Source organism: Garra rufa, chromosome 5 (assembly GCF_049309525.1).
Source record: "Garra rufa chromosome 5, GarRuf1.0, whole genome shotgun sequence".
NCBI lineage: Eukaryota > Metazoa > Chordata > Actinopteri > Cypriniformes > Cyprinidae > Garra > Garra rufa.
The window spans coordinates 27730190-27755444 of NC_133365.1; the positions used below are offsets into that span (position 1 = coordinate 27730190).

Here is a 25255-nt window from a genome sequence, read left to right on the forward strand (position 1 = left end):
CTTTTTCATGGAGTAACACAATATTGTAATGCATTACATTAAAGTAACTTTCCACAACACTGATTGCTGGGTTTCATTATTTAGTTGGATGTCAGATTTTCAGCTAACAAAAATGCAATTTCCTATATTTTTCACACAAATGTGGCTTCAAAACACTGCAAAATATAGTGCACGAGTCATATCGACTACTGTTAATTAAACTGTTTTTGACATTTTACAGGCCCAATTCTTATTCACTTTATTATCCTGGAAAAAACACCAGGATATTGTTAACAATTCTATTGTTTAAGGTTAACTATTAGCCTATTGTAATTATCATTTGTTTACTGTATTGCAAATTACAAAATATATTATATTTTGTGTATTAAACACTCATGTGTAAACAGGCAAAATTAAGTCCAAATGAGTCAAAACATAGATAAATGTTAACTAAATTAAATTATGAACTCCTCGTGTTGTACTGCTCACGAATGGACACGAGGTGGCGCTAGTTGTCAATCTGACAAAACCATGATGTTTCAGCAGCTTTTTGCTCAATGGCCAGGGTCACAAAGTATGTCAGCGATGAGTTCGGTTTAAATATGAGGATAAATTATTTAAATATAAATCAAATGTATTCGTGAGGTAGTGAACACAGAAGAATTCACCACATTCTAGGAAATCTTTACCCCTTCTTCCTCTTGTAATGGATATTATCTGGTTCTCTGATTAATATGCTGGTCTGGGGCCTCAGCAGCTGGCTTTAGTTTTTGTTTAGAGTGCTGAAAAGGTCTGCAGGACATATAGAAAAGGCTATTGTAAGTACAATCTTTTAAAACTCTTAGTTTAATGTCAGTGTTGTGGAAGTTGTTCTCAGCTAAACCCAGACACAAAGCCCAAGCATTGCTTTTTCGTAAAGGGATACTATATTCATATACATGTTTCTCATGTAGGCCATTTTTATATTGACTTTTCCTAAAAGGATATAGGCTATTGCAAAACAAATAACTTTTGTTTCTCCAAACCGCTTCATCTGCTCTCTTCTTTTTCTTTTGCTCTCCCTCCTTTATTGATGTTTCTCAATACAACTGACAGGTTGTGAATAGTAGCCACACACAGAGTGAAGCCTTTGACATGCTCACAAAGGCTGCAGTGAAGTAGCAGAGCACATGGTGAATACTTTGTATCCTCCCTTCCTCAGAGCACTTTCAAAATATTCCATGGAAATTTTTTTATATGTGTGCGTGTGCTCTCAGATGCTGCCTGGGTGGTTATTATCTGTTACATTCTGTTAGTATGGGAGTGAGGACGGAGAAAGGAACACATTACTATATTAAGACAGAGAGATCACACACATGAAGATTTGGAATAGAATAATTTGTATTTTTAAATGCAAGCATCAGGAACAGGCTAAGAATCCACAGAACAGTTTCTATCATATCAGAAACACTGCATTAAGAAACATGAATTTGAAAGAACTTAAAATTTTTAGGTGTTACCAATTGAAGTAATTTTTTTAAGTTGATCCAACTGTTCACTGTTTACAGTGTGGTTAGGTCTTGTCATTTTAGGTCTGATCAAATGATTGTTAACCCAAAAATAAACAGTCTGTCATCATTTACTCACCATTGTTCCAGGTAACAGGGAACATTCTCAGAACGTTCTGATAAGGTTCTTCCAAGTTATAAACAAACATTCTGCCATTAACATTAACAGTACACTGTAAATGATTTTGTAATTTAAACAGTGTTTTGACACTGTAACATGTGTATACAGTAGTGTTGGCGAAAAGTAATGCAAAAGTAAATCATTTTAAAAGTAATAGAGTCTGTGAAAAAGTAACCAATTACATTACTTTTGCGTTACTTTTTGTCACATGAGCTGGGCTTAAAATTATTTAAAGTGAAATTAATAAGCAAGCCTCAGTCCTGAAGAAAATGCCTCTGTTTTTGCACTTACTCCTGATTTCTTTCAAAATAGGGACAGGAGAGCTGTCAGTAAATAAGTGGTAAAACAAAGTAACTGGCATTACTTACTTGATAAAGTAACTTGATCAAGTTAATTTAAAAGTAATGCATTACTTTACTAGTTACTTGAAAGAAGTAATCTGAACTTGCGCTACTTGTAGCGCGTTACCCCCAACACTGGTATGCAGTATATTACTGTAAACAGCAAAGGAATTGTGGAAAAATATATGGTCACTAAATTCATTTACAGTGGTAAACTTGCCTGTGAAAAACAATGGCAGAGATTTCCTTAAAAAAAATGTTTTACTGTTTTGTGAAAGTTGCGGTTAAAGGACAAAAGAGAAATTATGTACCAAAAACTCAACAAAAAGGTTAGTATATCATTTTTTGCTTTATGCAAAACAGATATTTTAGATGTTTTCACTCGTTAATAGCTAACTAAAATTATTAATAGTGTTGTTTTTCATGTCGGGAGTGTTTTGGAGCCTTTTTTCCTGACTGTCGTCCGGAATGCTGTCATAACGGTGATAACAAAAGTTTTTTAACAGTAAGATTTTTTTAAGGAAATCTCTTCTGCTCAAGCCTGCATTTCCATTTGATCCAAAGTATAGTAAAAACAGTAACATTTTGAAATACACTGTAAAAAAAAATGCTGTAGTTCTGCAGCTGGTTGCCAGTAATTTACTGTAGATTTTTAATTTATGTTATTTACTGGCAACAGTTTGTTCAAAGTTAAATGAACATTAAACATTAACAAGTCTTTGTCTTTACAGAATAAAACTATAAAATAACAACCTACTGCAAAGCATTCTGGGAACCAGAAACCTTCATCAACCTTTTTCTGTTTTTTTCCTTCAGATTTTGGTTCCCAGAATGCTTTGCATGAGGCTGTTATTTTAGTTTTATTCTGTAAAGATAAAGACTTGTTAATGTTTAATGTTCAATTAACTTTGAACAAACTGTTGCCAGTAAATAGCATAAATTAAAATCTACAGTAAGTTACTGGCAACCAGTTGCCAGTAATACTGTAATTTCTACAGATTTTGTTTACAGTGTACTTTTTTACTATTTAAAATAACTGTTTTCTATTTAATGACAATTTTTTTATGACAATTTGCGAGAAAATAGAGTTACTTTATCAAATAAGTAATGCCAGTTACTTTGTTTTCCTATTTATTCACTAACAGATCTCCTGTCCCCATGCTGAGAGAAATTTGGAATAAGGTGCAGAAACAGAGGCATTTTTTTCAGGACTGAGGCTTATTAATTTCACTTTTGATGTAAAATGTTTTTTTACAGTTGCTTAAAATACTTTGGGACTTTGGGATTTGTAATATATTTTAAAAATGTAGTTTATTCCTGTGATTTCAATGCTGATTTTTTTCGTATCATTACTCCAGTCACATGATCCTTTAGAAATGCTTTTAATATTATGATTTGCTGCTCAAAAACATTTGTTATTATTATTATTATTACTACGTTGAAAACAGGTGTGTAGATTTTTTTCGAAACTTTAAATTTAAAGCATCCCTGCTAAATAAAAGTATTAATTTCTATCATTTCTTTCCCATATATACTTTTCAATAGTATATTGTATAATGTTACAAAAGCTTTTCCTGATCTTTTGATCTTTCTATTCATCATTATAAACATTGATAATAATAACAATAAAAAATGTTTGCTGAACAGCAAATCAGCATATTAGAATGATTTCTGAAGGATCATTTGACACTGAAGACTGGGTGTAATGATCATGAAAATGTGGCTTTGATCACAGGAATAAATTACATTTTAAAATACATTCAAATGCAAAACAGTTATTTTTAATAGTAAAAAATATTTTAAACGTTTACTGTTTTTGCTGTACTTTTGGATCAAATAAATGCAGGCTTGTGAGCAGAAGAAACGTCTTTTAAAAACATAAAAAATCTTACTGTTCAAAAACTTTTGACTGCTCTGGTGAAAAAAAAAACAGCATATGCTGGTAGGTTTTGATGTTGGTTCAAGCTGGTCCTTAGCTGGTCATGTGCCTTAATGGTGAATACATCAACTGGTAAGTTAAAGTCAGTTAGCCTATAAACTAGTTAAAGAAGCAAAATATCTAAGCTGCCTCTTTATTGCATTAGGTCAAACAGATATAAGATAGCAAAAACAGCAAGTTAGGCTTTTCTAAAATACTGAAAACTGAGTTAATAACATTCCCTAAACGTTAGCAAAAAAATATTACTTAACATTCCATGTTTTCTTTAACATTTAACCAAGAGAACATTCTGAAATAACATTTCCATAACTTAAACAGTAGCTTGGATGTCTTTGAAGAACTGTTTTTGTCCATACAATAGGAAGTCAGTACGATCCAAAGAACATTGGCCCACACTAAATTTCAGACAGTTTTGGAACAATATGAGGGTGAGTAAATGATGACAGAATTGTCCCTTTTAGATGAAGTATCTTAGCAGCCAGCTAAGCCAGTACTAAGCCAGTACTATGCCGAGAAACGTTAATTTACTTTACGATTTATAACTATCACTTTCAGAATCCAGATTAGCTGGTTATCACGATCTTCTTTTGTCTGAGTTGATCTGAGTTGATAGTAGGAGCCTCACCCTCTTGATCGTTAACGAAATATTTATGAAAGTGCAACAACGTGTTTGGACAATAAATAGTTTGTGGGTTGTGATTTATGGTCGCCTTTTTGATACCAAATATATCTGCTCTTCCGCAAATCTTCACTCCCTCTTTTCCTTCATCCCGGCCCTCGTTCACCTTCCCTCAACCCTTTTCCTTCCACACTCCTTTCCTCCTACTCTCTCCAACTGCTCCCACCTCTCTTTCTCGTTGGTGTTCCCATGGTATTGTGCTCGTAAGGTCAGGGACTTGGGCTGCTCTGTGTTAATAAAGCCAGTTGGAAAGATTCCCAGGGCCTGTGCAGAAAATAGAGGAGCTACTGCAAATAAGCAAAGTACACAGACACACTCTCAAACTCTTAATGGGCCTTGAACACACACGCACACAACCACAAGCCTGGGTTTCAGCCACAACGTATAGGTTGAAAATTGCAAATTCAAGACGTTGCTTGTATTCAAAACAGAGTAATAGAGGTATGCGTGCTAAGACTTGCAATGAAAAAGTGTGCCACAGGTAAGAGCAGTAATACCAGAGTCATTCATGCACTGACCTGCAATTCTCTTTCATACACCCATAATAATTTCAGCCTTAGCTAGAGAATGCTTTTGCATTAAAGTAGGACAAGGTAAGTCAGTACAAATCTGTATTGTATCCACAATTTTGAACTGCTTTTGTGTTTCCTTATTTGAGCAAATAAAAGAGAGAGAGAGAGAGATTTCACAGACTGTCGGATCAGAAATCAGCATTTATTCACAATTATGTTTCTGTCTTTAGGTCTTATCCTGTAAGTCTATTGTAGTGTGTACAGCAGCAGCAGGAGCAGCAGCAGCAGCAACAAACATCCATTTAACATCCAGTACAGAATCGGACAAAATAAAACCCAACACATGAGCAAAAAGGTCTCAGATGTCTCTTAGAGGCACATGACACAGAGTTAACGTGTAGTCAAAGCCATCAATGATTCACTTTTATTGAAGAGGCAGCAATGCTATAATATACCTCATAGAGATGCAGCTGCTTCCCATTCAGTCTAAAAAGTGTTTGTCAGGAATGTAACATATTTGTGAAACAATGTAATCACATTTTCAGTTTAATTCAAAATCCAGTAATAATAAAAGTCTGCATTTTTCACAACAACAACAACATGAATGATCACAGTATTTTGCTGTGGTGGAGCAGTATTTTAGAGAGGCTTATTAATGCATATGTGGTTTTTAGCAATGCATCTGCCTATTTATACTTATACATACCCATCCATATTTACACAATTGCTTGTTCTTGGTGTGACCTTTGAAATGCTATTGTATTTAATTTATTGCTTTTTGTTTTATTGATGGAATTGTGCTTCAGTGATGCATAATCATAAGATCCTCTATAACCCTGATCACCCTTAAATACAACTGCTTAAATGTGCTATATATGTCGTCCTAAACTAATAGTAAAAAAAAAAAAAAGATTTTTCATATTCAAAATGATCTTTTGTTTCTTTCAAATCATTTGAGCAGTAAAGCAGCTATGAGAACTGTTTAGGTCACATATTTCTGGTTAACGTAGTCTAAGAAAATTCAAAATAAACACTAAGAGTTATGATTAGTGATAAAATCTATTTATTCTATGTCTAACATTTAGGTCCCTTGCCATGATTATGAGTATTTAGTGTAATGACATTAGTGATTATGCTTATAAAAATAAGTACTTGGCCAAATGGAAAGGCATACAATTGGATTTGATCTGTTTATGCATTTAATCTGCTTTTACACTACCAGTCAAAAGTTTTTAGATTTTTAATGTTTTTAAAGTTTATTTTGCTCACCAAGCCTGCATTTATTTGATTCAAAGTACAGCATAAACATAACATTTTGAAATATTTTTACTATTTAAAATAACTGTTTTTTATTTGAATATATTGTTAAATGTAATTTATTCCTGTGACACTTCAGAAACTATTCTAATATGCTGGTTTGCTGTTCAAGAAACATTATTATTGTTATTATTATTATCAACATTTAAAACAGTTGAGTACATTTTTTCAGCATTTATCTGAAATAAAAAGCTTTTCAACAACATAATAATAATAAATGTTTTTTCATGTAACTGCAGTGATGATGCTAAAAATTCAGGTTTTAAATCACAAGAATAAATTTCATTTTAAAATATATTTAAATAGAAAACAGCTATTTTAAATAGTAAAAATATTTTAACATTTTATTGTTTTTGCTGTAATTTGGATCAAATAAATGCAGGCTTGGTGAGCAACTTTAAAAATAATTAAAAATCTTACAGTTCAAAAACTTTTGACTGGTTGTATATATCAAAAATGAACGTAAGTGCACAGAACTGTAATTTTCTCTATAGATTCAGCTTTAGAATGAAATTCACAATGTAAGGATAAAACTGTAAGACAATTTACTAGTAACAACAAAGAAAAAATAAATAAGGTTCTTAAAGAAACAACCACCAAATACTCTCAGAAACACTTGCTGCTTAGAACATAGCTTTTGAGAAGATGAAAAAACTGAAACTGATTTTGTAGAGAATGTTTCAGTTTTTTAAAATATGAGAACTGATGAGTTTAAATGAATACAGTAGATTTTGTTATTGCTGTTACAGTGCAAAGGTAGCATCATATAAAGTTGATAGCAATATGACTATGTTAAGTATGTTAAGGTTTGCTCTTTTAAGCCTTCCTTGTTGACAGTTTGGTGCACTTTGTGGTAAGCTAATAAAAACAGTTAAATCAAAAACCAATTTGAATGTATAATCTGACAAAATAATCCTAAAACTAATAAATCTAAATCTGTGAACAGAAAGCACAGAGCATTAACTCATGTGGGGTGAGTTACATATGGGATACCAAGGTAACCCAAACCCTTTTAAGGCCCCACCACTCAGTCAGAGAAAGGAAAAACCACTGCTGCCTCAGAAAAGTGATCATCTGTCAAAGCCTGAGGGACTGCAGACACCTCAGCAACAACCAAACACAGTAAAAAATGTGTATTTTATGAAAGAAAAACATTCCATATTCCTGCTTCGTGCAAACACAGCCTTTGGGTTTCTGTTTCGGAACAATGAAAACTACTCTCAACAAAAAGAGAAAGTTACAGTCCCAGGGTGTAGATGCAGAGGCCTCCTGGCATGTATGTGTGTCCAGATCATTAGGGAGGAGCTGCACATTTTTACCCGATTACACAAATTGCAACAACACAGAGTGGGGGAGATGATGTCATTGCTGCTTTGAAAGGGAAAAAAATGTCAGTTTTTCTTTTCCTGTAGTGAATCCAGGAGGTCGTAGGATGTTGCTCTGTAATAGTACATACACACTGCAGGTAGTGTTAAATGTGCTTGCTTAAATACTTTCAGATGTTTTAAAATGTATCTAAGAGTAGCCTTGGTGTGGTGCTTGTAGTCCAAAATGAAGAGAAATGATTTAGAAACCCAATGATAGAACAGATTTGATTTGGATCCAATACAATCCTGTAGGCCTTCCCCAAAGATTATATGTATGATAAGCATAACATTTTTAAAATATCCAGGAAACGCAATTGTACAGCAGGTAAATGAGTTCTTTTAGAGGGTAAACTCTTTTAATACATGAAGAAAAATATGATTAGTCCATTTATGTACCATCAAGCTTTGACTCAGCTCTCTTGTTCACTTTCAGGTATATATCTCTTGTCGTCCACTAGGTGTAAGTCCCCCATTGAACGTCCCTGTTCTCTGACTGTCCATGATCTGAAGCACATCCTCTAGGATCGATGGGCCCAGGTCCAGATGGAGAGAAAGCATAGAGCCTGCGTTGGACAGATACGGCTTTTCCTCCCCCTCTACATCTTTCACACACTTCATATTTTCCTCAGAATCTGGACTTGGTTCATATGTGTTCAAATGAATTGGAGAGCGGTTTGGAGATGCAGGAAGTGACATATGCCGTGACACGCTTCTCTCTTCCAGGTGCAGTCTGGGAGGTTTAGGAGGTGGAGCGAGAGATGGAGATGTTGGTGGTGATTGAGTCGTCGTCAGTGTTGTTGGGACCTCAGTGCTTACCGCCACTGCTGAAGTCACAGGGGTTGGGGCGGGAAGGGTAAGCGCCTGCACCCCTCCAATGATAGGAAGAGACAGGGCATTTTTCAAAAGCGGTGAGCTCTCACAGGCCGGTGAGTGACTGCTTACACTCGCTGTGCGACTTAGTTGTATTGACCCCTGGTCGTCTTGTTGCCCTGGTAGCAGGTGAAATTTACCTTGTAGGAAAGACAGGTCACCGAAAAGATCGTCTGCGCCTCCGCCGCTGCCGATGTGGATGGTGTGTCTGAAGTCTCCCAGCGGAGGGCTGATCATGTCAGACGAAAGAAGGTCACGCAGCTTTTCCTTCTTTCCTTTACGGCTTCGTCGTTTAAGGTATATGGGAGCCTTGGCAGACATGTCGGACCCACCGCGTCCTCCCGCACAACAGAGAGACAGACCTTGTAGCAGGGTGAATGGAGAAAGGAAGGGTGAAAAGAATAAACGGACTGTACACGCAAAGGAGAGACAAAAATCACAACGCACTTAGCATTCGAAATCAATCCAGTTGGACAAAGTCAGGATGCTTTTTGTTCCTCTCTTGTGGAAATTTCTTCATTGGCTCAGAGTGTCTTTTCATATATAAATACCAGAATTCACATTTGAAGGCCAGCCAGACAGTCCACATGCTATCAGGACAACAATCCTGCCATCGTTTTAGACACTGAAAGTCCAGTCAGCCTGCAGTTTGGGAGAAAAAGAGAGATTATTTAGTACTCAACACTGATTTAGCAAGTATGACAAAATAAAGAAACTGACATTAAAGGGATAGTTCACCCAAAAATGAAAATTCTGTCATTAATGACTCACCCTCATGTCGTTCCAAACCTGTAAGACCTTCGTTCACCTTCGGAACACAAATTAAGATGTTTTTAATGAAATATGAGAGCTTTCTGACTCTCCATAGACAGCAAGGGTCCTACCATGGTCAAGGCACAGAAACGTAGTAAGGACATCGTTCAAATAGTCCATGTGGCATCAGTGGTTTAATCGTAATTTTATGAAGCTTCAAGAATACTTTTTGTGTGCAAAGAAAACAAAAATAACTTTACTGGACAATTTCCTCTCTCCCGGGACAGTCCTGCACTATTATGGAGAGTACCACAACGCATGAAAAAGTATTCTTCATAATATTACGATTAAACCACTGATGTCACATGGACTGTTTTACCAATCTCCTTACTACAGTTCTGTGCCGTGACTGTGGTAGTACCCTTGCTGTCTATGGAGGGTCAGAGAGCTCTTGGATTTAATCAAAGAATATCTTAATTTGTGTTCCAAAGATGAACAACGGTTTTACGGATTTGGATCAACATGAGGGTGAGTAATTAATGACAGCATTTTCATTTTTGGCAGAACTATCCCTTTAAATCGATCAAAAGTGAAAAGAAATTTATAATATTACAAAGCAAACTGGAAAAAAGTTATGTATCAGGGTTTTTACAAAAATATTAAGCAGAAACACTGTTGATAGTAATAATCGTGCTAAGCAGAACCACTGCAGTTTAATCACAATCCAAACAAACATGCTACATGTAGCATGAGTAGTTTTTAAAGTAAATTAGATAGTATAATTTCAAAATTGAAAGCAAAAACAGAATGGTCTGACCTTAACTTTGTGATATTATGCTACATAAAACATTGAAACAGAAACTGCAGACGGGTGAATTAAAATTACTCTCTGACAACAGGTGGCGCTTATGGAACAGCAGCAATACTTTTCCTTGGTTACCACTGTAAACAAACAGCTGCTTTTAAATACTACATTAATATGCCTTTTACGTAGACAACATGAAAAGAAAATATCATCTAGACTTTTCTGAAGACAGTCTGTTGGAAACTGCTGTGATATGCACTTATTGGTACGTATTTCGCATCTTGCAAAAACATTCCCACAGGTACGTTTTCGTCATGACACCAGGTTTAAAAATTCATACGTGTACATAATTAACAACGGAACTGAGCCAACCTACAAAGTGTAAAAAACAAAACAAAAAAACTATTCCACATTACAAAAAGATGAAACCCAATTTCAATTCAGTGGCACAACTTATATAACACATGGGTTCATTAGGTCAAAGTTAAAAGTGGGATCATTAAGAGAAGACAACAGAAAAAAATGTTACATAATGTAATAAGAAGAGAGATAATAAACTATAATTTGGAAAGAGTCAGAGCAAATAATCAGGGTTTGTTAGTCTTGGCATGTTTGACTTGTCTTGTACACATAGGAAAGATGACTTTATCATGTCTCTGTTTGTCTTCTGATAGTCAACTCGGCTGTCAAAATGCAAAGGTTCAGCAGCAGTTTAATGAGAACATTTGAGTAAATGTGTTAGTGTGTATGTTTGTGTGCTGAGAAGTTTAACAGACCGTAAGTTCTCTATGTGTGTGACAATACATCAGGAGCTCTAGAGCATGACTCGTAACACATACCTTCAGCATTAAATCATACTTCTGGAGCTGGTTCTGTTAACTATATCCTGGTGTGTGTGTGTATTTCCTTCAACCTTGACTTTTATCAAAGTGAGTTTAACTAGCGCACACTCCGACTAAAAACAAAGGCCAGTGTTTCCATCTCAAGTGTGGGAAAAGCCACCTCGCTGTTGCATAAGTGACCCAGCAAAAGTCAGAGAAGTTCTGAAAAGTTCCAGGGAATAAACTACAGTGTGTTTACACAGCATTTCCCTCAAATTATACTGATCCTAGATGTGTCAACTGAGTGTTTTGTGTCTTGGCTAACAGACTGCATCAACATTGTATGTAGGTCAATGAAACATGCCTTTTCCAGTTTGATCATGTCATTTATGAAGTACATTTTTGTAAGATTTTAAACGTTCTAGACAAGCAATGTTTTTAAATGGTAGAAAAGCTATTTTTGTACAAAATCAAGGTAACAGGGTTGAAAAAGAGTGATATAAAAGAGGAGAGTTCCCTTCTTAAAAATGAAGCCATTATGACAAATGTTAAATAATGTAATTGAGTAATAGTCATTGATTTACATCATCAAAGGGATAGTCCCACCAAAAAAAATCATGTCCCATCATTTACTAACCCTCATGTTTTATGTTTAATATGTAAAACCTTCTTTCTTTTATAGAACGTTAAAAAAATTATTTGGAGAAATGCCCTAAATGTTCTTCAAAATACCTTCTTTTGCATTCTGCAGAAGAAATGAAGTCTTACAGGTTTGGAATGACATGAACGTGAGTAAATGATGACAAATCTTTAATTTTAAGGTGGAGTATCCCTTTAAGAACATTATAGTAACAAGTCATTTCAATCATGCATCTTAAAATACACAGAAGGAATAAAGACAAAATGCTAGTAACTATTTACACATTTTATTTTTAAAATGTGCATTTTTCCTAAAACAATAAGAGGAACTTGGAAACAGAGGTGGAGACAGGCCTGTGTTTTTCATGAGATACCAGGCTTGCCAGGTTTTCACAGCAAAACCCGCCCAATTGCTACTCAAAACTAGCCCAATTGCTTCTCAGAGGAGATCCACCGGTAAAAATTGCGCTCCGAGGTGTAAAATACACATTCTTTGGTGGGGTTTCCCTGGTAAAATTCACATTCCAGGGGCTAAATATCACATTATTGGGGTCGCTTTAACCCGCGGACATGAATGACATTCCGCGGAAACGGAAGTTGCCCAATTTCGCAGGAAAACCATAGACTTGGCAACACTGTGAGATACCCTATATCTATGAATGCAGATGGCAGATAGGCAGATGCAATTACACATGTGCATGCTTCACAGAAGCCAGTGCGCTGACTCACTAAACTGAGTAAGATAATGATAAACCATAAAAACCCTTCAGAATCAGAGAACCCTTCGCAAACACCTTTATTACTGCTGCTATGTCCGACAAGCCATCTGCTCTCACGCCACACATCATGCTCTCACACAGTAAAAAATAGATTGTGGAGCAAAGAGAAAACTGACAATGCGACAACATACAAGGCTAAGCAGGTTACTTTAGGTATGACACAATATCTCAGCTTTTAAATTCTGTAATTTTTCAAGAAATTCATTTGAATTTCAAACAATAAATACTGTTTTATGACTCTTCAATGTTTTGCAACAGATCGCTGTAGCACCTCAGTTCAAGATCGGCACGTGATCCGATCATCTCCCAGTTTATTACTAGTTATAGCATGAAATAAACATGAATGAACATCAGCAGGTATCTTGTTGCAACCACAGAGAGACGTCAATACACAATAGGGTTGGGTCGATAGACGATGCCATCGTCCATCGGCGATGGCCGATAGACATCACGATGCTGAGCCGGCATCACGATCCTCCGCCCCGCCCCGCCCCCGCCGCAGCAGCAACCCGCTTGCGAAAAACACACACTTAATCACTATATAGCCAAATGAAATGCATGCTTTCAATTTCCGCATCTTTACTTATTTTATTATTATTATTATTATTATTATTATTATTATTATTATTATTATTATGAGGAAATAATAACAAGGAAGTTGTTAGTGATCACAATACAAATTACAGTGAACTCCAAACGAATTACATGAACTAGTTTGTTTACAATAAATGAGGCATACAAAAACAGCAGAAAAAAATCAAAATAATTTTAATTAAATTAGATTAAATAAACTACACCAAATATGCCTTTTTCATGGTTTTACCATAACGAACAGAGCTTGGAACAAAAACAAGAGAATATATTTTTTCCATCGAAATACGAATGTACAATACAAAGCCTACTATACATTATAAATAACAGTTTATCATTCAGATACACTGGGAATATGGAAACACTTGGATTTGATAACTTTATATATTTTGTTTCATTCCTGTTGTGTTCTGAATACCTTTACATTTAAATGATTCGTTTTGGAGTCAGGGTAACTTAACTTATAGCTATGTTTATAGTGTTTATAATGTCAATACATAATATTTCGCTTGATTTGGTATTATTTCTGATATTACACTTTCTCTCTAAACATTCCGCTGCTCATTAAATGCGTTTGGAGAGAGTGGGTTAAGCAGTAAGCAAACAATGAAAGCGATACTGAACTTAAAAAAGCTGACTGATCGAAAATATGTTAAGGACTAACACACATCCTCCAAATGCATCTACATAAACCCGCGCTTGCTCTGTCTCGTCTGCACACACTCACTGTCACCTTCTATGCACTTAATGCTGGATCTTTAAAAACAAATATCGGAACGCTATAAATCCAAAATCTGATTCAAATTAAGCACTGGTGGAAACGGTAGGCTACAATTAATTAATTCGTTATGAATAAATTATTTAACAACAACCATCCCTCACCCCCGCCCCCTGCAGACGATGCCATCGTCCATCGCGATGTTTCACATTAGACATCGTACGATGCCAAATTGGTCGACATCGCCCAACCCTAATACACACTACTTTTCAAGTTTATATCCACCTCATTTAATCTACTCTCCTGTCTGGTTTGTTTGTCAGACAAAAAATGGCAGATTTGGTGTTATGACTGGTTAGATCACCTGTCAATCAAACTCCATGTAAAGGGTCAATTAGCACATCAGTTTTAGCCCAACTGAACCAACAGATTAATTAGATTACATTGCAACCTGCATGGCTTGTTTTCTTTTTTATTTACATTTAAAGGTCCATTGAAGTGCTTTAAAACACGCAGTTATTCTTTGTGTTCTATGTAACTTCAACTGAAACAGGAAAGACAGGACAGAACATATCAAACAGTCCCTCCCCCTTTTTAAAATAGCTAGTAGCTAGTTCATTTATATCACAGCTTGGGCTAGAGCCGTTGAGCACAGTAAAGACACATTTGATAGCGTATATGACAACCACAATCACATCCATATCGCAATAAAATACACCATTCTATGTAGAATTCCAGTGCGTCCGATACATTTTGTGGTCTGCGCCAATTCACGCATATGATCTGCTCCATGCTATCGTGTCTCTGGACCTGAGCAGTGTGTGCACGCTGTGGCAGTTTGTGTGAAACAGTGTGAAACGAGACTTCTTTCACCCCAATGGAAAGCATATTTACACTGTCTGATAGTTCCCTGTCCCCTATATAGTGCACTACGTGCCATTCACCGTACAGAAAATACTAATTCTGTGAACAAGTGACCGATTTCAGTTGCAGCTTTAGCATCTATTTCTAGTGTAGGGGTGGGACGCTTCAGATTCTAGAGAGCATTTGATTGGACAGAAAGTTTAATGAGAAGCTGAAGTGCAGGGTGATGTCATAAAAATCACTGATTCATATTGACGGAAGTTAGAGACTGTAAGTTTTGAATGCTTATATATTTTAAATGCAAATTTTGTCATTGTTTTGAAACACACTAGCTGAAAAAAACTTTCATTTTGATATCATGGGGACTTTTTAGTATTTTAGGAGATCATTTACAAGTTAGTTATATAAGGTACAGGTAAAATAATTTATTTTTTAGGACACTGTCTTACATTTCAATTTAAACAAAGATCTAATTTATAACACAAACTGGGTGAAATGAATAAACTACAAATTGTTTAAACTACATACAGCAGCATCACCTTTATAATAGGTTAGAGGTTAGAGTGAATGCTGCATTTAACAAAAGTGGGCCAGCATTAGTTTTTTTGGACAACAGCTTTGAACTTAATCAAACCACAAACCAATAACAGTTTTTCCAGAGAAGGAATGGGGTGAGTCCTGTTCAGACTCGCAGAGGAGTGTCACAAAGTGTAAATGCTTTTTCTTTTATGGCATTCCAATATCTCTGTTTATAACAGTTTAATCATAGACATTAAACAATTTAGTGGAACACAGATTCTGGAGAATTTGATGCGTACCATCATTTAACCCAATTAAAGTTACATTTAAAAAAAAAAAAGACATTTCACAGTATGGAAATGAACCATGCTACTCCTCTGAAGGCCTGAGGTTATTTATTAGTTTCAGAGCAGAAATGAACAATGTTGCTGGAAAGCGTAAATGGGGCGCTATGCTCAGACAAGCCCTCAACAGACTGCTCTGTTCGGTAGACAATGCAGAGAACAAACTGACACAAAAACACAACAGCTTTTGGTTTGTTTAACAGAGAGAGTTACTGTCAAACCTGACAGTCAACCATCAAATCACCAGTGGTACAATCTTTGTCCAGATCTCAAAGACTAACACATTTTTATTGTCAAACAAAAGAATGAGCACTGAAAAAACATTGAAAATATACTCTACTTTGGTCTAAAAATCAACACAATGGAGAATCTTTCTTTAACTCCAAATGAACGAGCTAGAATCCATTAAAAGTAACACTTTATTCGGATCTGGCTGCAAATATTCATGGCAGTGAGGTGTACCTATAAACTATATAGACTTTAAGACAGATTTGACTGGGAAAAACAACTACATACAAATTTTCTACCCAAACAAATTCTAAACACAGAAAAGGAAAAATACTTTCCTTGAAGTAACTGATGGTGTACAAACTGAGCAAACCAGAGATGGGCTATCAGATCACCTCCCCCAGGTCAGAAATGGCTTAAAAAATGCATATTGCAGAAGCTGTTCTGCTTGAATGGAAGTCAAAGGAGGAGAATACACCAAACACACTGCTCCTTTGTGGAAACATATCGTTAAATAATAAATTGCCTGCGTTCTGCTAATTATCATAAACATATTTGCAATGAGATATTCATTTTGCAATGAGCTATAATTAGATAAATGATATCCAAAAATAGCTGTTTTACAAGTTAACTGAACAGTTCTCTAACAGGTGTGGCTCATTTAATGGAACTGCTTGTGTACTTCTATGGGATTGCAGATTAAATTATGAAAGGGATAACAACAGAGCTATTATATAGTTGGTTTACAGGTCACATGTGATAACTCTATGCTTCTTTTATGTTTCCTTATGATATGCCAAGGTGTCATCCCATACTCTAAATAGAGCTGCATTTCCTGACAGAAAATATTAAACACGATAAACATTTACTGTTTTCAATAATGTGAATCTGATTTCAAAGCCTTTAAGTCAAACTCCAAAGACATTTCAAAACTTTTGGAAACTTTCAAAAGGCTTTTTCATGCAAACATGACAAACATTATTTTTTTCTAGATCAAAATTACACTTGCAACAAAACTATTCCAGTGCATTTTATTTAAATTCTTTTTGCAAGCTTAAAAGCTCAGGAAATCAGTTAAAATAAATCTGTTATGTCAAGCTCCAAATATCATTACAAGCTCCAAAACTATGCAATCTACCACTCACTCGGCCTCGTCGAGTAATACTTATTTACAGCTGATATTTAGTGCACATTTATCTTTTAAACCAGCAGATGATAATTTTGTGACTAATGCATTGTCATTTAACTCCGTAGTTCGTACATCTCACATGACAGCAGCCCAATGTCATGGCAGTTTGCGCGCACCACCCTGCGCTCGTTTGGCCACAAGATCAACACCACCCCATATTACATTATCACTGGCGGACACAATAGGTAGTTTCCTATACAGTATGTTTAGGAGAGTTTATTATAACTATCATTTGATTTATAAAAAATATAACTTATTAAAAAAAAAAAAGAGGCAATTACGCCTAACTCCTCCGTGAAAACACTCTTATATGATTACTTTTGTACATTTTGTATTTAACCGGCATGCGATTTATTTAAACTCCACATGCGAATATAATATTTTGCCTACCTCTGAGATGCCCGTGTGATCAAACTCCTATCCAAAACGCGTCTATGCGCAGGACTTTAAGGTCAAAATGATTCAGTATCAATTCTGCTCTGTCATATGTACTTCTTTCCGCACGAAAACCTGCAGAACTGACAGAAGTATAAAAATAACCCTAACACTTGATACCGCATACCTATACAGAGAGTATTTGCTGATCCCGTAGAAATAGAGCCGCGCTATAGAGCGCTGTAAGCCCACCTCACATCACTGCTGAAACAGAGCGCACAGGACTGGAGTCTATGGATCTGGATTGCCGTTCATAACTACAATTGTGGTATCCAGGCCATTATTTGGCGTTTACCGCTGTGTCGTCCCGCTTCTTCCGTGTTTGCTGAAGATTCCAGCAGGACAGCGGAGGGACTCTGTAGCGCATCACACACACGCGCGCCGCTGTCAGCACACGTTTGCGGTGACTCATAATTTGAAGTTAGGCTATCTCACCCTCCCCACTCGCATATACCATATCAAAACAATGTTGATGTATCACTATTCAAACCTCTAATCTGCCATATACTCATCGTACATACTCAAAAAAGACAGATAACTCTTTGTCATCACAACCTCTATATATGAAAACAGAGATGCATTTGTTTTAGCTTTCAATCAATTTCAAAAGATTTTAAGTTTTTCTGAAATTTTCGAACAATGTTTTAGTCACGAAAACATTAAAAGTTTGTCTAGACAGATTTTTAAATAACACGGAGTAATATGAATTTCTCGAATTAAAAAAAGAAAGAAAACATTTTAAAATCACCTCAAGCTCAAGAATTTAAATAGAATTTAATGTTGCGATAAAATGGATAAAGTAACAGCTTGTTTATTCCCTGTGACATACATTTGAGTCTAACAGATTATCCACCTTATTCTTCATTGCGGAAATAAGCCTATGGGTGAGACTTCCGGTTCATTAATCGCTATAGGAAAATAGCAAAAAAAAAAATAACAACGTGCGGTAAAGGGTAAAACTGTTTGCACTACAAATCAGTGTGTTCATAATTAATACATTAAAATAATGGTAGGACACACCAATTTTCAATATCAAGCAGTAAAAACAAGCTGTATTGTACAGCAACAAATAGCTGGACCGGAAGCCAGACAGAAATTTACAAAAGGCAGCGCCCACTCTTAGGGGAAAAATAAGGTGGATAGAAAAATAAAAAAAATGTAGGGCAGGGTTTTTTTGTTGTTGTTGTTGGTGATTGGATTCTGAGATTTAAAAGGCACTGCATTTAAAAGTAGAGGCAGATCAACACAAGATTGCAAACATAGGTTTAATCTGACTAAAGACCAATTAAATATAAGTCCTGCATATGACACCAGAGATAAGTCACTGTAAGATACACTTTTGACATTTTCATTAAACATTATGAGGTCTTAAAGGGATAGTTCACCCAAAAATTGAAATTCTGTCATTAATTACTCACCCTCGTGCCATTGCAAACCTGTAAGACCTTCATTCTTCTTCGGAAAATAAGATATTTTTGAGGAAATCCAAAAGCTCTATGACCCTCCAAAAACAGCAAGGGTCCTAACCACGTTCAAGGTCCAGAAAGGTACTCTCCAAAATGGCGCTGGAAACAGAAAGTATTCTCAAAGGTTTATAAAAACACGGCTGAACCTCTGAAGTCACATGGACTATTCTAACAATGTACTTACTACCTATCTGGGCCTTGAACGTGGTAGTTGCATTGCTGTCTATGCAGGGTCAGAAAGCTCTTGGATTTCATTAAAAAAATATCATATTTTTTTGTTCCGAAGTTGAATGAAGCTCTTACAGGTTTGGAACGTCAGGAGGGTGAGTAACTATTGACAGAATTTTCATTTTTGGGTGAACTATCCCGTTAATAGCATTATACTCCTTCAGAGATAATATTTATTAATACATATTCAACTAGACAATACTTTTTTTGATTGACCTATGCATTCAGCCCTAACAATAGCTCCTTGCCCATGGTTGCTTGTCTGTCTGCCTTTGGGAGGATCTTAGCCTTGTTTTTTCCTATACCTATTTCTGTGGAGATTTTATCTGTTCTTTAAAGCCTGTACTGTAGATTCCTACACACAATCCTGCGACTCATTTAGTCAGTGAATACGGTTCCTGCATACTGCATCCTATTAATAGTTCATAATAATTGACCTGTCTTTGTAACAAACAAAGGTTCTGGTATTCCTATTGCTCTTATTGTGCTCCAAAGTTCATCACACAGTGACAATGACAGGATATCCAATGGAAATTTACGTCACGCAGATTGTTCACACGACATAGCAGCAAAAGATGATTCAAGCATATTCTAGATTTATGCACTAATTAACATTACATATTGGACAAAAATGGTTCAGTTTTCTAAATTTATCTCCGATGCAGAGTTTAGGACAGCATCTCAGAGCTAAATTTAAAACACACCAGTCTACCCACTTGCAATCACTTCCTCAATCTTTCTTATCTCCTCATTTTTCTTTCACAGCTCTCTGTGTTCCGCTGTTGTTTCACATGGGGGAATTCCTCTATAAAATGCGGGTCCAGACCAAACTAAATGCTTCAACACAATCTTATTTTCTAACTTCCATTTGTAATGTCTGATATTTTTCTTCAGCTAAACATAATGACTAAGGTGAAATTATATTAATCTCTCCGATAAATTTGATAATCATACGTTTAGACCATCTGCCAGTTCTGACATGTAGATGCTTTTCATTACATTAACACATTCAACTGTTTGACTTAACATGTTTAAATCTGTCCAAAATGGCCTCTATTTTTTCATTCCACACTAATTGAAACAACATTTGATGGCTCTGCTCAACATATGGAGACCAGAGTGAAGCTAAATCATCTTTGCTTTGTCACTTCCTCTTAGTCTGTTATCTGAACTGCTTTGTCTATCTGCTTATCTGCCCTCATGACCTTATCTGCTCTTATGAACTACAAGCCCTCAGCCCTCAGCATCACACATATTTGCCTGCAGAACAATCTGGAGTTATAATAATGTGTGTGTGTAGCTTTGATTGGGAAGTGGGGCCAGCTATTATCCATCTTTCTGTTCTCCAAATCCACTCCAGATGTGATGTGCATTTTGTAGAGCGGACCAGATTCCTGAACACACGCTCCTATAGAAACACACAAACACATTAGAGCAGTAACACAATGCATGCCACTCTTTCTAAAGCTGAAATTGGAATCAGGACTGTAGGGACTTGCGAGTGGAGCTAATTTGACCAGAATGCTACCCCCCTGAAGCAAACAAAGTATTTGGCAAATTCAGCAGTCAAAAGACAAAATGAGTTCAACTGTTCTTGGTTCACATATGCAGAAACACTGAACATTGCTCATCATTTCTGTGGTTAGCCACAAACCATTTAATTAGCATGTGTCAAATATCATTCTATAAGCATACAGATGTTCCGGTCCCTCGATTTGGCCAGCAATGAAACTGGCCATATTTAGAGTCACTAGTGTCTATCATGATAAATGTGTTGCTGCCTTCTCAAAGTGTCAGACAGTGATTTGGAAGAGGTCTATTACTGACAGACACACAGCATTTTTTAGCTCAAGTGAGTCCCTGAGTAAACACAAACATACACATTACATTTAGAACTGGCTTCCAGACCAGATCACAAGAAAAATTTCTAATCATGAAAGCATAAATACAGACAGACATCATACATGCATGAATAAAAAGCCAAATGTTTTGTATTTCATGAATAGCCCAGTAAAACTAAATTAATCAGGCTTTTAGAGCAGAAGTTTACTCACCCCTATCATGTCATCTAAAATGTTCATGACTTTCTTTCTTCAGTCGAAAAGAATTGAAGGTTTTTGAGTAAAAACATTTCAGGATTTTTCTCCATATAGTGGACTTAAAATGGTGGCCAACGGGTTGAAGGTCTAAATTGCAATTTGAATGTAGCTTCAAAGGGTTCTACAAAATCCCAGCCAAGGAAAAAGGGTCTTCTCTAGCAAAACCATTGGTCATTTTGAAGGAAAATACAAATTTATATACTTTTTAACCACAAATGCTCATCTCCCACTAGCTCAACCTCACACATTACTAACCTGATCTCATGACGAAAACATACCTGTGAGAACTTTTTTTGCATGCGCCAAATACGTACTGCCATGTACTTTCCGTGACATAAACAATGTGAAATGTTCACTGAGTGGCGACAAAAGAGTGTTTGGTTTTTTCCTCAGAACAGATGAACGTATATGGTACATTTTGTGTTTATGTGACGGTTTTGTATGTCACTGCAGTTCTGATTTGAAATGTCTGTTGAGTGCCGCTATAACTCTAATGCTCAGTGATGTTTTAAAATAACATACCATCTACAATACACCTTAACCTACATGATAGTATCAACAAAAGCCAATGTGATGTAAAAACGCAATCGCAAGCATGCCATTTTATCTTGTTTTTCAATCTCTCATCTTCCAGCTCGTGTGTCAGGTTTTTCATGGGATTCGCACCCAAGAATTACGCATCTTAAAGTCCCCATGAAATCAAAATGAAAGTTTTTTGGCTTTTAGTATGAATATATTAGCCTTAACATTATCTATAAGCTAGTGTGCTTCAAAACAATGACAAAATTCGTGTTTACAAGATATGGGCATTCAAAACTTACAGTCTCGTCACTTCTGCCAATAAGAAACAACAATTTTGATGATATCACCGTGCACTTCAGCTTCTCATCAAACGTTCTGTCCAATCAAATGCTCTCTAGAGTCTGTAGCGTCCCGCCCCCTACACTATAAATAGACGCTGCATCTGCGGCTGTGTAAGTGTTTTCTGTTTGGTGAATGGCATGTAGTGCACAATGTAGGTGATAGAGAACGATTCAGACAGTGTAAATGTGCTTTCCATCGAGGCAAATGAGGTCTGGTTTCACGTTTTGTCACGCTAACCGCACAGTCTACTCTGGACTTGGCTCCGGTCCAGAGACGCGATAGCACGGAGCAGATCATATGCACGGTCGGCATGTATTAAACTACACAGCCTATGCATGATTATGATCACTATTTTGTTTTAGCAAGAGTTTCATATTGAATATATGGGGTAATTTATTAGACTGTGGATGTCATAAGCTTACAAATGCGGCTTTACCGAGCTCAATGGCTCTGGCCCAAGCAGATATAAATGTAACGCTATTGGCTATTCAAAAGAAGTGGGCGGGGCTGGCCGATATGTTTTTGTTTCAGTTAAAATTACGTCACAACATAGAATAACGCTGTGTATTTCAAGGGACTTCAGTGGACCTTTAAGTCCAATTCCATGCCGGCTGAGCTACCGAACAAGCTTGTTACGTCCGGAAAGCAAAACATATGGAGCTGTAATCATAACTGTGTACGAAAACGATTACAAGTGCTTGCTGTTCTACCTCCTGTAGTGTTCATTTCTGCTGGAAACTGCAGTGATATGTACTTATTTGTACAAATCTTGCAAAAATGTTCCCATAGGTACGTTTTCGTCATGAGATCAGGTAGCGCATTATGTAATCACGCACGCCTGACGTAGGCAGATGTACCGACCCAGTGTTTACAAAGCAAACATGCCAATGAATCAAACGGCCTTTACAAAAAAAGGTAAAACAACAATGTCAGACGATTTTTAAGTTGGAGGTGAACATGAGATGGAGTTTTTCACCCCTATCTTTCTGAACCGAAATACACAGACGAAGAACTAACCACGTGTGACATTTCTGGTGTGTAAAGACATGCATGCGCATCGCAGAGCTAATGCAAGACGAGTATTATGGTTAAAAAATATATATTTTTCTTTTTTAAGAAAATGGTCAATCGTTTTGCTTGATAAGACCCTTATTACTCGGCTGGGATTGTGTAGAGCCCTTTGAAGCTGCATTGAAACTGCAATTTGGACCTTCAACCCGTTGGCCACAAAACGGAGAAAAACCCTGGAAAAATCCAGTTTTCCTCAAAAAACGTAATTTCTTTGCAACCGAAGAAAGACATAAACATCATTCTGGATGTGAACTTCTTCTTTAAGAGCCACTCGCCTGTTTATGTTTTTTCTTAGCCAGGTTCTTAAGCTTTGGAAATTCATGTGTAACTCGATTACACTAATGATCAAACTCATGCAAGCTTTTCCCAGTGGAGCTGAGTGCGCTCGGTCACGCGCACTGCAGTATGCTGACTCTACACTCTGCACAGCTCCGCTCACTCACTCCAGCTCTTCCTCTGAACTCAACAGCGTTACAATGAAATATGCACAGTGGTTTATCAGCACTGCGATCGCATTTCAACACATTCATCTGCATCTGATTTACAAGAATAACACACGCACCCGAATTTCCACTTTGTGAATGTTATCGAGAAGTTTCTCACGGCCGTGATAACAAATCTACTGAACATTCACGCCTTCCCTCGAAACTATTGCGCAAACAACGTCAATTCACCTGAAGAAACGACACAGCCTAAATGACTGTTGAAACCTACTCAAATTCACGGTGAAAAATAGTCGAACTTTTCTTTTTAATACCATGGTAAACATTATCTACATAGACTGTTAGCTACAGTTAAACCAAGTTCAAATACATAACAACGCACTAACAGAAACACTTATTTTACAAAAACTATGTGAATTTACTTACAATAATTCCGTTCAGAAGATCCAGTGACATATTCTTTACATCTTATCCCAGTCCGTTGGGTTCTCAAAGACAGTTTGGCAACAGTTTAAAGCATCGGTGACACTTTAGTGAGGGTCCGGCCCCTCTCGCTGCACTCAGCCGGTTTTAACGGTCGCTGGGTAACGAGCCATTGTGACTGAACACAAAGCGGGGGCCCGGGAGGGCTGGAGGTGAGGCTCGCCGTCGCGCTTTTAAATCGGCCTTAACATATTGCTGCTGCGTTGCCAAGCGATTCTGAACACTTGATAGACTTGATAGATGACACTCATCAGGCCTTAAAGTTTAAAACATAATAAGCACAGGAGGAGGAACGACCGTTAGTCAGTATATTACTAACTAAACGGGGAATTTGCATAGTGAGCAAGTATAAAGGGACCTGTTGAGAGCCCTAAAAGGGATTTTTTATGGAGGCCTTGTTTGCAGTTCTGTAGGCAGTTGAAAGCTTTCTGGTAGCGTTTCAAGGACACATTCAGAACAGCTTGTTTTCTGCATGGTGAAGATATGGTCAAAATAATGAAAACACATCTCATTCTCAGTCTATCATTGGTTATAGTGCCTTGTCATAAATATTTAATCTTAACAAATCAAATTTAGCTACAACACCTCTGCAAAAATCTAAATTCAGATACTGTTGTGTCTAGTGGTGAAACATAAGGGAGGAGGCAAGATTTGCATTTGAGGCAAGCTGATTCTTGTTAAAATGGTCAACTTAATAGATGTGTATGGGTTAAGGTCAAAGTTCATGACCCCTCAGTCAGAGCAGTCTGAGAAAGAGGTCTGCTTTGTGCTTAGACATGTATGGGAACAGAAAATATTTTAAAAGGCAAGACTACACATAGTTATACCCAAATAATGAACAAAAGCTTTTGAAAATGGTGGGCATATATGTGACTCTGGACCACAAAACCAGTCATAAGGGTAAATTTTTTGAAATTGAGATTTATACATCATCTGAAAGCTAGGACAATATTTGGCTGAAATACAACTATTTGAAAATCTGGAATAGGGTGCAAAAAAAATTGAGAAAATCGTCTTTAAAGTTGTCCAAATGAAGTTCTTAGCAATGCATATTACTAATCAAAAATTACATTTTGATATATTTACGGTAGGAAATTTACAAAATATCTTCATGGAACATGATCTTTACCTAATATCCTAATGAAAAGAAAAATCGAGAATTTTAACTTATACAGTGTATTTTTTGGCTATTGCTACAAATATACCCGTGCTACTTAAGACTGGTTTTGTGGTCCAGGGTCAGA

At 36.5% G+C, this 25255-nt stretch overlaps 1 protein-coding gene across 4 annotated transcripts; it reads right to left on the reverse strand.

Annotated features, from left to right (window-relative positions):
* Positions 1-5301: 5301 nt before the first annotated feature.
* On the reverse strand, positions 5302-24062 carry cdc42ep2 (CDC42 effector protein (Rho GTPase binding) 2). 4 transcript variants are annotated; one of them, XM_073839867.1, is made up of 3 exons: positions 23955-24062; positions 9120-9314; positions 5302-9034 (listed from the first exon to the last, which is right to left on the reverse strand). In XM_073839867.1, exons 2-3 carry the CDS (start codon positions 9124-9126, stop codon positions 8232-8234), a joined length of 810 nt encoding a protein of 269 aa, XP_073695968.1. In that variant the 5' UTR covers positions 9127-9314; positions 23955-24062; the 3' UTR covers positions 5302-8231. The 4 variants fall into 4 exon arrangements, with proteins under 4 accessions (XP_073695968.1, XP_073695967.1, XP_073695966.1 ...); XM_073839866.1 differs by lacking the exon at positions 23955-24062 and adding an exon at positions 17550-17689; XM_073839865.1 differs by lacking the exon at positions 23955-24062 and adding an exon at positions 17313-17543.
* Between the last annotated feature and the right edge of the window lie 1193 nt (positions 24063-25255).